Source organism: Stegostoma tigrinum, chromosome 8, assembly GCF_030684315.1.
Source record: "Stegostoma tigrinum isolate sSteTig4 chromosome 8, sSteTig4.hap1, whole genome shotgun sequence".
NCBI classification, from domain to species: domain Eukaryota; kingdom Metazoa; phylum Chordata; class Chondrichthyes; order Orectolobiformes; family Stegostomatidae; genus Stegostoma; species Stegostoma tigrinum.
The window spans coordinates 71,456,232-71,469,394 of NC_081361.1; the positions used below are offsets into that span (position 1 = coordinate 71,456,232).

The window sequence follows — 13,163 nt, forward strand, 5'->3', positions numbered from 1 at the left end:
CTATCTTTTTGTATTTGAAAGATCACAGACTTGAAACATGAACACACACTCACTCTCTACATGGCCTGCCTAACTTTCAGAGTGTTTCCAGTCATTTCAGCTTTTGTTATAGAAGTTATCATGGTCTCAAAACTTCCTGGAAATTTCTCTGATAGCAGGTACAGCCACAGGTGTGATTAAACCAGGGCTTCAGACACCTTAGAACAGGGTTTCTAGTCAAAGATTTAAAGCAATCATCTTATATGGTGTCCCTTTGTCACAAAGAGGGGCACTCAGGAAGTTCTTAATTATTCACCTTGACAGTCAGAATTCTAGGCATAATTGTAATTAAGAAAAGACTGACGCTTTTGTACCAAAACAGCTAACTCAGTGGCACTAAAAAAAGCCCTTTAATATACAGCTTGTTTGAACTGAAATGTGCTTCACAGTGGGGTATAATAGGGGAATTGTTTGGCAGCCATGAAGCAGCACTGCAGAATTACTGAAGGACTGAAGCATTTGCCCACTTCTTTCCCCGTGATCAGCACACTTTCAGTTATCTTTTCTGTTTCTGCCAACTGTTTGCTCCAACTTTGTTAAAAACTTGCAAAGGGACAGGGGATAAAAAGACTTGCTGGATCTAACCAAGTTGGTATCAATGACAATAGAGACAGGATTCAAGGAATTTCTTGGTTTTTGCAACTGGGTAAGTACAGGATTCTATGGAGGAAACGTGAAAGTGGAATTATTTTCAAAATAAATAAAACATATCTGTGGCACATCTCCGATGCACAGGAGCCACTCTGAGTTATTATCTTTACAGATGGAATCAGATGGGTGCAAGACATTAGTTATAGACCCAAAAGGGATCTTGTGTTGTTTACTAGGAGACCAGTCCATGAGATTATTAACAATTTAAAGGTCACTTTGTCAAACACCAACCTTCAACTAAAAGGGGATTGTCATCCAGTAATAATAGTACTGACTGTCCTGGGAAGTCTAATATTACATTTATTTACATAGGTTTAATGCTGCTCAAATGAAATTAATTTCCCTCAGATCAGCTAAATTTCAGAGCACAAATTACTAACCAAAATGACATTTTGACATTTTAGCTATACAATAGGAGTGGCCACACAATTGTGCAGTGAACTATTCCCTCACTACATTTTAATCATAGTTTTATTGCTTTCTACAAATAACATAAAAATTCTCAAGTCCCAAGACAAATTTGATTGAGCGAACTGTTGGTTTTAAATTTCCCAAAGAAGTTGTATTATGCAGACCTCCTTGTGACAGGAACATCTGCAAGGTTTACATTCAATTTCTTTATCGGGGGGAAATTTACTGCCAGGAATACCAAATTTTTCAATGGGCAGGTTATGGCTGGAGCTTAATTTGAATAATAATCCCCAATGAACAAGGGATTCTATTATAACACAGCCTCAGTGAAGCTTTTGTCATATCTGCACCCTGCAGATGTGCTGCCTTTATAAACTCAATATGTAATTACTTTGCTGAATATATTCCTGAAAAACACTGTAAATTGAGAAATTAGTTTCCTTCTCCTGTACAGCTCTCTTTATCATGACTTTGTCAAAGCAATTGTGGGTTACTTGGCCAAGTTACGTTAACAAGTTCAGGGCACAATCAGCAGACCTCTGTTCTCAGAAGGTGATTTTAGCATTTTCTGGCTTCAGTTTGTGATGAGTGGCCTATGCGGCCTACTTTCCCACGTATATCTTTTCTTGTTACATGTCAGTTTCTCAAAGCCACCGGACACCAACACATAATATGGAGACCCTGATGTATTCGATGTGCATTACATGTTGTAGTTTGTATTAAAGAAAGATCTGTATGCACAGCCATTAGTGTCTTTCCAAAATATGAAATGTTTCTGACTTGCTGTATCATCTGAACCCCAGTTACTGGTGGAACCAGTGTGTCATGCTTAAGACACTTACTATTTATTATTTATTCAACTGTAATTCCTGGTTAGCTACTATTTATTCTGTAGTCATACCTAGGTCTTAATTATTTTTCGAGAGATACTCCCTTGTACCTTTTCTGCAATGTTTTGAATTTACATGCTTCAATGCATTTTTGGCGAGTATACTGTTTTGCAAAGCTGCACCAAGGGAGTCAGGCCAAATGCATTATTAAAATATGAAAGACGTATGCACTATTCCTATTCTGTATTTAATTCTTTAGGACTGGATATCAAATCAATCCAGATCGTTCGTGTTCAAGGGTAATGCAAGAGTAAACCAGAGAACCATACACCTGCTACCAAAGTCAATTTACTCTGTACAGCAGGTACTTGAACTAAGTCTTCTCTCTGAATCACTTAACTGTTATGGTATAGACGGTGGCCATTCAGCCCATTTTTCCTACACCACTTCTTCAAATGAGCATCCTTGCTTTGTACGAGTTGCCTGTTTCTGCAAATACCCTCTTCTGCGCATTTATATCCAAATAATCATTCAATGTCGTCTTTAATACATCAATTATCTCTTGATTGCTCAAAAGATAGGAATTCTATCCCTGTGCCATATGGGCCCCAGATCAGAATGCTTACACCTTGATATACTTACTGACTGGGCAAATATATCTTCCACAAACAAAGAAACCTGTTGTGGTTGAATGAGGAGAAGACAAACAGGAAAGCCATTTGACTCCTCCTCACCTGATTAAAACAATGTATTAAAATCTCACTGGTAACCTGCAACAATAAGATGCAGGTTTACTGCTCTCTACTAACTGGTGTATCTGCCGTACGATTATGTTGTACAAAATGGTCCTGTTAAGAATAAACCAGGACATGCAAATTCAGTTACAAAGCCAGTCTCAGTCCCGCATCACTAAATGGATGACTAGCAATATAACACTGTAGAGGTTTTTCATTATCTATTGTAGCACTGCCAACAGTCCAGGGCAGCTTATTGGGTATTAAGTTTGACACTGCAGTGAGTCCCATTAGTTATTGTCTGCAATATTTACAGAAGAAGCCAAATATTGACAATATTTCATTGTCAGTGACAAGAAGTATGATCTCACCTGAATCCAAATTTGTCCATTGCAATGGCAAAGTGTCGAGGCTGGTCATAGCAGTGGTAGAGGTTTCTATCATCCATAGGAATTAAGTCAACATCGCTGAATACAAAACAGTCATATTCCTCATCCTTCAGCACTTCCACGTAGCCAATATTCAGCAACTTTGCTCGGTTAAACATGCCTTCACCATGCTGCAACACAAAAAAATTAAATAGAGAAATATATGCAAAATACACATCTTATGCATGCGAACTCAGAGGTAACATACAGATTGAGCACTGACAATAAATATACTGAAACATTTCATAAGGTATTGATACTATCAGAAATTCACACAAGACCTTAAAGTATGACGGTATAAATGCTAACATTTGCAAAGTTCCATAATTTGTTCTGTTTAAAAAGTACTTGGATATAGACTGGTGGCATTGTATGCAAAGCAATGAATTAACAGCAAAAAAAGATAATAAAATGTGAGGCTGGATGAACACAGCAGGCCAAGCAGCATCTCAGGAGCACAAAAGCTGACGTTTCGGGCCTAGACCCTTCATCAGATGAAGGGTCTAGGCCCGAAACGTCAGCTTTTGTGCTCCTGAGATGCTGCTTGGCCTGCTGTGTTCATCCAGCCTCACATTTTATTATCTTGGAATCTCCAGCATCTGCAGTTCCCATTATCTCGAATTAACAGCAAAAAAGTGGTTTAGGCTGGATGGCTGTCTTTACAGCTGACATGGACATGGGCCACCTTCTGTGACATACACTTCCATGATTCTTTGTGGGAGACTCATGTATTTCTGTATTACAGGAGAATTATTCTCTTTAAATGAATTAGAACTATTTTGTTGATCAATGCAACCCATATTTAATGTCATAATAATTCTGAGAAGGCACATTAAACATTTTGATGCAACTTTTGACACGCATGGGATATGGTAACGGTAATGTCATTAGATGAGTGACTAGTCTAATAATAGGCCCGGCACATCAGTACAAAAAACAAGGCGAAAGCACTAGAACCATCTGAAGCCAGAGGCCCAAACGAATGCTCTGAGGATGTCCCTTCAAATAGTGTCATAGAAGCCTACAGCATGGAAATGGGCCCTTCGTCCCAAATTGTCCATGCTTCCCAGTTTTCACAACTTTAAACTAGTCTCGTTTGCCTGCATTTACTCCATATCCCTCCAGACCTATCCCATCCATGTACCTGTCTAAATGCTTGTTAAATGATGAAATTGTATTCTCCTCTACCACTATCTCTGGCAGCCCATTCCAGGCATTCATTACCCTCTGAATGAAAACAAATGCACCTCTGGACTCTTTTTTTATCTCTCCCTCCTCACCTTAAACCTGTGCCTCTCATGGTTTTATACACCTCTATACGGTTTCCCCTATGCTCCCGGGAATAAAAGTCCCAGCCTATCTGAATCTCCATATAACTCAAACTCTCCAGTCCACGTAGCATCCTAGTAAATCTTTTCTGCATTCTTTCTAGTTTAGTAATATCCTTTCCATAGTAGGGCCACCAGAATTGCAAGCAGTTTTCCAAATGTGGCTTCACCAACGCTTTGTACAAGACGTCCCAACTCCTGTACTCAATGCTCTTACAGATGAAAGCCTTCACCACTTCGTCTACCTGTGACTTCATTTTCAAGCAGCTATGAACCTGTACACGCAGATCTCTGTGTTCCATAACACACCCCAGGGCCCCACCAGTGACAATGCAAGTCCTGCCCTTATTTGATCCACCAAAATGCAACACGTTGCATTTATACAAATTAAACTCCAGCTGTTATTCCCAGTTGATCAAGATCTCCCTGCGATCCCAGATAATCTTTTTCACATTTCACTATACCACCAATCTTGGTGTCATCTGCAAACTTACTAACCATACCTCCTAAATTCTCATACAAATTACTTTACTCGTAGAATCCCTACAGTGTGGAAGCATACCAACCCTCCAAACAGCATATCACCCAGATCCATCCCTCTACCATATCACTGTAATCAGGGTGCAGTCAGGCAGAGTGATACCGATAGGACACTCGGTTGTGATGGAGACAGGCAGGAGATTCTGTGGCCACAGAAGAGACACCAGGATGGTGTGTTGCCTCCTGGGTGCCAGGGTCAAGTCTCTGAGCGGTTGCAGAACATTCTGAAGGAGGAGGATGAACAGCCAGAGGTCATTGTGCTCATTGGTAAAAATGACATAGATAGGCAGAGGAATGGGGTCCTGTGCATTGAGTATAGGGAGTTACGTAAGAAGTTAAAAAAACTCAAGGGTAGTGATCTCCAGAATACCCCCAGGGCAATGTGCCAGTGAGTGCAAGATAGACTGGATCAATGTGTGCCTGAGGAGCTGGTGTAGGGGCAGGGTTTCCAGTTCTTGGATCATCGGGATCTCTACTGGGGTAGAGGTGACCTGTACAAGAAGGACAGGTTTTGCTTGAACTGGAAAGGGTCCAATTTCCCCATGGAGAGATTTGCTCGTGTTACCCAGGAGAGTTTAAACTAGTTTGGCAGGGAGGCTCTGAATAAGAGAGGGACCATCGGGAAGTCAGAGGAAAATACATTAGCCATCAAGAGCAAGTTTACTATTCAGAATATCCGGGGCACAGTAAAGAACAAAGAAGAAAGAAAATTACAGCACAGGATCTGGCCCTTCAGCCCTTCATGCCTGCGATGATCCAGATCCTCCATCTAAATCTGTCGCCTATTTTTCAAGAATCTGAATCCCTCTGCTCCCCGGCTATTCATGTATCTGTCTAGATACGTGTAAATGACGCTATCGTACCTGCCTCTACCCTGTACCCAGGGACACCCAGAGTGTAAAAGGCCCGGATGGAGTGGAATTTGTCAATGTGTCCAAGAAAGTTTCCTAAATCAATATGTAGAGGGCCCTACTGGAGAGGATGCAACACTAGATCTCCTGTTAGGAAATGAGGTCAGGCAAATGACTGAAGTATCAGTTAGTGAGCACTTCTGGAGCCAGTAGGCAGGATCTAGCAGCGATCAATTCGAAGAGTCTGCTTGAAGGAAAAGCAACGACCAGCAAATGGGTAATACGGTGAGTCCAAATACAGTATGTCCCTGTCAGTGTGATGGGAAGAGCTGGCAAGCTTAGGGATTACTGGTTGATGAGAGACATTGAGGCTCTGGTCAGGAAAAAGAAGGCATACATTGGGTTTAAGCTATTGGGCTCAAGTGAATCACCAGATTAATATAAAATGTAGAGGAGCACATTTATGAGAGAAATCAGAAAAGCAAAAAGAGGCTCTGAGATGGATCTGGCAGATAAGGTTAAAGTTAATCCCAAGAGGTTTTATAGCTACATTAAGAGTAAAACAGTGGCTGGGGGGAACAATAGGTCTCTTTAAAGATCAGCATGGCTGTCTATCTACGGAGTCACAGGAGATGGGGGAGGTTTTTAATGAATACTACTCATCAGTGTTTACTGAGAAGAGAATCATGGATCCTAAAGAAATAAGGGAAACATGTGGGATGTTTTGGACATACACATTACCAGAGAGGAGGTGTTTGCAGCCTTAAAGCATATTAAGGTGGATAAATCCCCTGGGCCTGATCAAGTCCTTCCTTGGATGCTGTGGGAGCGTAGGGAAGAAATTGCACAGGCCCTTGTAGAGATTTTGGCTTCATCTTTAGCCACTCAGGTTTAAGAAAGGTAGCAAAGACAAGCCAGGGAATTACAGGCCAGTGAGACTGACATCAGTGGTAGGCATATTATTGGAGAGGATACTGAGGGACAGGATCACTAAAATTTGGATAGTCAAGGTCTGATTAGGGATAATGATCATGAATTTGTGTATGGGAAGTCATGTCTAACAAATCTTTTAGAGTTTTTCAAAGAGTTTTGGGCCTCATATCTCAGGAAGGATGTACTGGCCCTGGAGCAGGTTAAGAGGAGGTTCAAGAGAATGGTCCCAGGAATAGAAGCTTAACATATGAGGAACATTTGAGGACTCTGGAACTATACTTATTGGAGTTTAGAAGAATGAGGGGGGATCTAATTGAAACTCTGAGAATACTGAATGGCCTGAACAAAGTGGATGTTTGGAAGATGCTTCCATTGGTAGGAGAGTCTAGGACCCGAGCGCACAGCCTTAGAGTAAATGGAAGACCTTTAAGAACGGAGATAAAACTTCTTTAACCAGAGAGTGGTGAATCTATGGAATACACCGCCATAGATGGCTTTATCGGCCAGGTCATTGAGCACATTTAAGGCTGAGATAGTTAGGCTCTTGATTATCAAGGAGATCAAGGGTTACGGAGAGAAAGCAGGAGAATTGGGTTGAGGAACTTATCAGCCATGATTGAATGGTGGAGCAGACTCGATAGGCTGAATGGCCGAACTTCTGTTCCGATTTCTTATGGTCTTATCGGAAACCAAGAGGATAGATGAGAGTAGGGCAGTGGATGCTGTCTATATGGACTTTAATAAGGCCTTTGACAATGTCCCGCATGGCAGGCTAGTCATGAAAGTTAGGTCACATGGAATCCAGGAAGTGTTAGCTAATTGGGTTTAAAATTGACTCAATGGTAGGAATCAGAGGGTGATGTCGAAGGTTGTTTCCTGGATTACAGGCCAGTGACTACTGGGGTCGGTGATAATAAAATGTGAGGCTGTATGAACACAGCAGGTCAAGCAGCATCTCAGGAGCACAAAAGCTGACGTTTCGGGCCTAGACCCTTCATCAGAAACGTCAGCTTTTGTGCTCCTGAGATGCTGCTTGGCCTGCTGTGTTCATCCAGCCTCACATTTTATTATCTTGGATTCTCCAGCATCTGCAGTTCTCATTATCTCTGATACTACTGGGGTCGGCGTTGGGATCTTCGTTATTTTTTACTTACATAAATGATCTGGGTGTGAATGTACAAGGCATGATTAATATGTTTGTGGATGATACAAAATTAACCTCAACAACCTACCTACGGTTGAGAGAGCAGTGACCACCACATGGTTCTGATGAAGGCAGAGTTCCACCATGAGGTGCCACTGGATATCAGCAGCAGCAAAGCTGTACTCAACCACAATTTGCAACTTCATGGCCAGCTGTATCACCCATTTTACCAATGTCACCAAACTGTGAACAAACGCGGATTCAATAAAGAATATAATCAGGCATACCAGCAACAGCACCGTTTATACATAAAACTGAGATTTTAACCTGGTAGTGCTATAAAACATGCGTACCGAACAGCATCTCACAGACAGGTTAAGTGATCCCATGAACAGAAGATCATATCTAAGCTCTGTAGTTCTGCCACATCTAGTTGCAAATAGTGGTGTGCCTTAAACAATTTACAGTGGGAAGCAGTTCCACAAATATCTCCATTCACAATGAGGAGTCCAGCACATCAGTCCAAAACACAAGACAAAAGCACTGCATCCATTTTCTGCCAAATGAAAGCAGATGATCTACCTCAGCTTCCTGCTGAGGCCTTCAGCATCTCAGATACTTTCAGCCAATTCAACTTGCTATCAAGAAGAAGCTGAAGTCATGGGATATTGCAAAGGTTATGAGGCCTGATAATACTCCAGCAATAGCACTGACGACTTGTGCTCCAGACCTTGCCACACATCCAGTCAATTTCTTCCAGCACAGCTGCAAGACTGGCATCCTGACCTGCAAAGATGGAAAACTACTCGGATATATCCTGTGTACAAAAAGCAGGATAAATCCAACCTAATTACCACTGCAGCAGTCTTCTCTAAACAGCAGCAAAATGTTGAGAGGGGTCTTGGCAGTTCTTACAAGCAGCAGTAACTACTATGACTAGCATGATGAATCAACTCCTATGTCATTATGGCCTTGGTCTAAAAACTGGATGAAAGAATGGCTGGCCTTGATATAAAGGCTGCATTTGAGTGTCGGATGAAGGAGCTCCCGCAAAATTTGTATCATTATGAATCAGGTAGAAAAGTCTCCCTAGGTGGAGTTGCACCTAGCATAAAAGAAGATTAAATTAGATTAGATTCCTTACAGTGTGGAAACAGGCCCTTTGGCTCAACAAGTCCACACCGCCCCTTGAAACATCCCACCCAGACCCATCCCCCAATAGCCCACAGACCCCTGAATACTATGGGCAATTTAGCATGGCCAATCCACCTAACCTGCACATCTTTGGACTGTGGATATGATTGTTGTATATTTATCATCTCAACCCCAGAACATCACTGCAGGAGTTCTTCAGGGCTTTATTTTTGTCAATCTATTTTTGTAATCAGTCTGTTCAGAGATGTAACTATGCACCTTTGAAGCAGGTGAGATTTGAACCCAGGTCTGTCTGTCCAGGGGTAGGGATTTTACTACTGCACCACAAGAGGGCCCCAGTTCATCAGGGTTTATTTTTATTAACTTATTTTTCTAATCAACCTGTTCAGAGATGTTATTACCCATCTCTAGAGCAGATGGGACTTGAGCCTGGACCTCCCAGTCTCGGGTTAGGGACATGACCACTGCACCACAAGAGCACCTTTTAGTTCTTTGGGGTTATGTCTTAGCATCTTCAGCTGCTTAATCAATGACCTTCCCTCCATCATAAAGTCAAAGTGAGAATGTTTCCTCTTGAGAAACCATATTGAACACCTTATATACTGAAGCATATTAAGAATTGTGACTTAAGAATTGAACAAGATCCAGGCTGCTAGCTGGTGAGTAATATCCATGCTACACAAATACAGAGACAATGATTATTTCCAATAAGGAAAAATCTAAATTTTGCCACTTGACATTCAATAACATTACTATCACAGAATCTCCCGCTATCAACATCCTGGGGGTCACCCATTAGACAGAAACTAAACTGGAGCAACCATAAGAATATTGTGGCCATAAGAGCAGGTCAGAGGCTAGGAAATCTGTGGTGAGTGCCTCTTCTTCTGACTTCCCAACGTCTGTCCACCATCTACAAGGCACAAGTCAGAAATGTGATGGATATCTCTCTACTTGCCTGGATGAGTGCAGCTCCAACAATATTCAAGGTGCTCAACAAGAACAAGGCTGGTGTTTAGACTGACACTACATTCACTACCTTCAACACTCACACGTTCTACAATCAACACAATGCAACAGCAATGTGTACCATCTACAAAATACACTACTGCAACATACTAAGATTCTTTCAACTGCACCTTCCAAACGTGTGATCTATTATTTAAAAGGCAAGGTAGCAGGTCAAGGGAACCTGGGCATTTCCCTCCAACTCGCTAACCATCCTGTCTTCGAATTATATTGCTTTGTGGGGTTAAAATCCGACAACTCCCTTCTAAACAGCAGTTCAAGTAAGCAGCTCATCAACACCCACTCAAGGACAATTAGACATGGACAATATATACTTGGCTGACCAGCCTCTTATTCAATAAATTCTGTGCTAAACACACGGTATTCATTTCAGAATTATTTTCTCTAATATATTTAAATTCATATCAACATTTTTCTCTTTATTCATCATGAGCTGAGGGTGTCGCTGGCCAGGCAGCATTTATTGTCCTAATTGCCCAGAGGGCAGTTAACAGTCAACTACATTGCTGTAGGTCTGGAGCCACATGCAGTCCAGACCAGGTAAGGATGGTAGTTTTCTTTCCGAAAGGACATTAGTGAACCAGATGGGTTTTCCTGACAATCAACAAAGGGCTCATGATCATCGTTAGATTCTTAATTCAAGGTGTTTCTTTTAGCTGAATTCAAATTAGACCACCTGCCAAGGCAGGATTTCAATGTGGGTCCCCAGAACATTATCTGGGTCTCAGGATTAACAGACCAGTGACAATACCACTAGGCCATTGCCTCCCCCATCATCCAACTCTTGTCCTTACATTTATTATGCTTTAATTAGTATAACTAAATGCAACCTGGCAATGGGGTAATCTGCTTTGTTGTGACAAACTGGCCTTTAAAAGAATTCCACATATAGATGTGGATTTCCCTCAAACAGCTGCTCCCAATATAATTTCTCCAGTTCTTGCCTAATACTGTTGTAATTAGCCTTACCCCAATGTAGTACTTTACACAGAATCCACACAATGTGGAAACAGGCCCTTCAAGCCAACAGGTTCACAGTGACCGTCAGAACATCCCACCCAGACCCATTCCTCAAACCTACCTAATCTACACATCCCTGAACACTATAGGCAATATAGCATCACCAATCCACCCAGTCTGCACATCTTTGTGAATATGGGAGGAAACTGGAACACCTGGAGGACCCTCACACAGACACAGGGAGAACGTGCAAACTTAACACAGACAGTCGCCCAAGGGTGGAATCAGACCCTGGCCCCTGACGCTGTGAGGCAGCAGTGCTAACCACTCTTAGTGCAGCTGTAACATTTTCCTTAATCAGTAATGCAACTCACAGAGTACACTTACATCCTTCGCTATCATGCCCAAAACATCAACACCCTGGAATGTTCAGCTTCCCATCCCATCCTTTTCTCGACAAAATTTTTTTAATGCCTACAACATCATAGTTCCATGTATTTATCCAAGCTCTAAGCGATCCCACACCCCAGTTCCACTTCATTCTCTAACTTGTTTGACATTCTAACAAGAACCATTTTCTCTTTCTTTCAGGAATGAAGGAATGCCAGCTTTGAGAACTCGCAGATAGCCACACACCTCTGGAACCTTCCACCCCTCCCCGTCCCTGTATGCTTATACCTTCTCCTAACCCCAACTCTTCTAAGGTAGTTAGAACATAGAACAATACAGCGCAGAACAGGCCCTTCGGCCCTCGTTGTGCCGACCTGTGAACTAATCTAAGCCCTTCCCCTTGTTATCTGAACAGCTTCCTCTTTGTCTTTACCCACTGCCATAGCCCTGTTATGATATGAGCTGTTTACAGCACAGCCAGCCCATTTTCATCTATTTATGGTCCCTATTATCAGCTTTTCTTTCTCGCTGACTTACCATTACCCATCCTTATGTCTGAATTATCTTTCTCTCTCTCCAAGCTCTGTCGCTACCTATTTGCTTACTCCTTCAAACCTCAACCCCATCCTTCAGCATTTATACCCCTCTCCGACCTACTAATAGTTATGAAGAAGGATCATGAAACTGATACGTGAATTCTGCTTTCCCTCCAGACCTTCAGAGTTCTGCAACTCTTTGCTTTATCTTCTGTACCATTTCTGGAATACTGTCAAATGTAGAGCATTTGCAATATGCAAAGTCATTCCTTGCTTCTTGATACCACCTGGAGTGAAGTGAATTGGTTGAAAAGTGGAGACTGTGGAGACTTCAGGAGTTTGCTGAAATAGATCAATACTTCTGACTGAAACTGGGTACAAATGCTTCAATTGTGTCTTTGCACTGGAGTACCATGGGTTTCCCTACAGTTGGTACTGGGGATATTCGTGGAACATCTGCATCCTGTTATTTGAAATAAAACATATGTTGGCCAACCTGCTCAGAATTGCTACCACACACCTCTGAAGCAGTTGAGAATGGAACCTGGGCCTTCAGGTCCAGGGGTAGAGACACTACCACTACATCACAACAAGGCCTTTGTTGCCTGATTATCCACTACCGTTCATAACTGGATATGGTAAGACTGCAAAGTCATATCTGCTTCGCCCTGTCTGTAACTTGTGGTTTTCCTGTTCAGTGCACAAGTACTTCGGTGCTAGAGGTTGACAAGGTTGACACCTCATTTATAGCTAATTAAGTTGCTGGAAAAGCTTAGCCTTTGTGAAGGAAAATCAGAGTTAATGGTTCTGTTCCAGTGACCCTTCCTCAGAACTGTTGGTAGCTCGGGAAATGGTGGTTTATATGCAGAAGATAGGGTAGGGGAAGGGAATAAGGAGTAAAGGTTAAGTGGGGATAGAGCCCAAAGAGAGAGAAGTACAGTTGGATAGACAAAGGAGTCGATAACAATCTGGCTAGGAGAGTGAATAGTTACTCATGGAGATTGTTACTGACTAACAAAGGTCATCATAATGGTAGGCTATGTGATAACAAGGCCCGGTGTGTGGGGTATGGGGTTAGGACATAGGAGATTTCAGGCCCCACATTTATCGAAGCCGATATTGAGATTGGAAGGCTGTAGGGTCCTCAAACGGAAAATGAGGTGTTGCTCTTCCAGCTTGCCCTGAGCTTTGCTGGAACAATGCA

General features: G+C 42.1%; 1 protein-coding gene across 5 annotated transcripts in view; it reads right to left on the reverse strand.

Moving 5' to 3' along the window:
* Nucleotides 1–13,163, reverse strand: part of b4galt2 (UDP-Gal:betaGlcNAc beta 1,4- galactosyltransferase, polypeptide 2) — a 388,743-nt gene that overhangs the window by 52,504 nt on the left and 323,076 nt on the right. For all 5 annotated transcript variants that reach the window (XM_048538619.2, XM_048538614.2, XM_048538616.2 and 2 more), the window contains one exon: nt 3,037–3,224. In XM_048538619.2, coding sequence (XP_048394576.1) covers nt 3,037–3,224 — 188 coding nt within the window. The remainder of the gene's footprint in view (nt 1–3,036; nt 3,225–13,163) is intronic.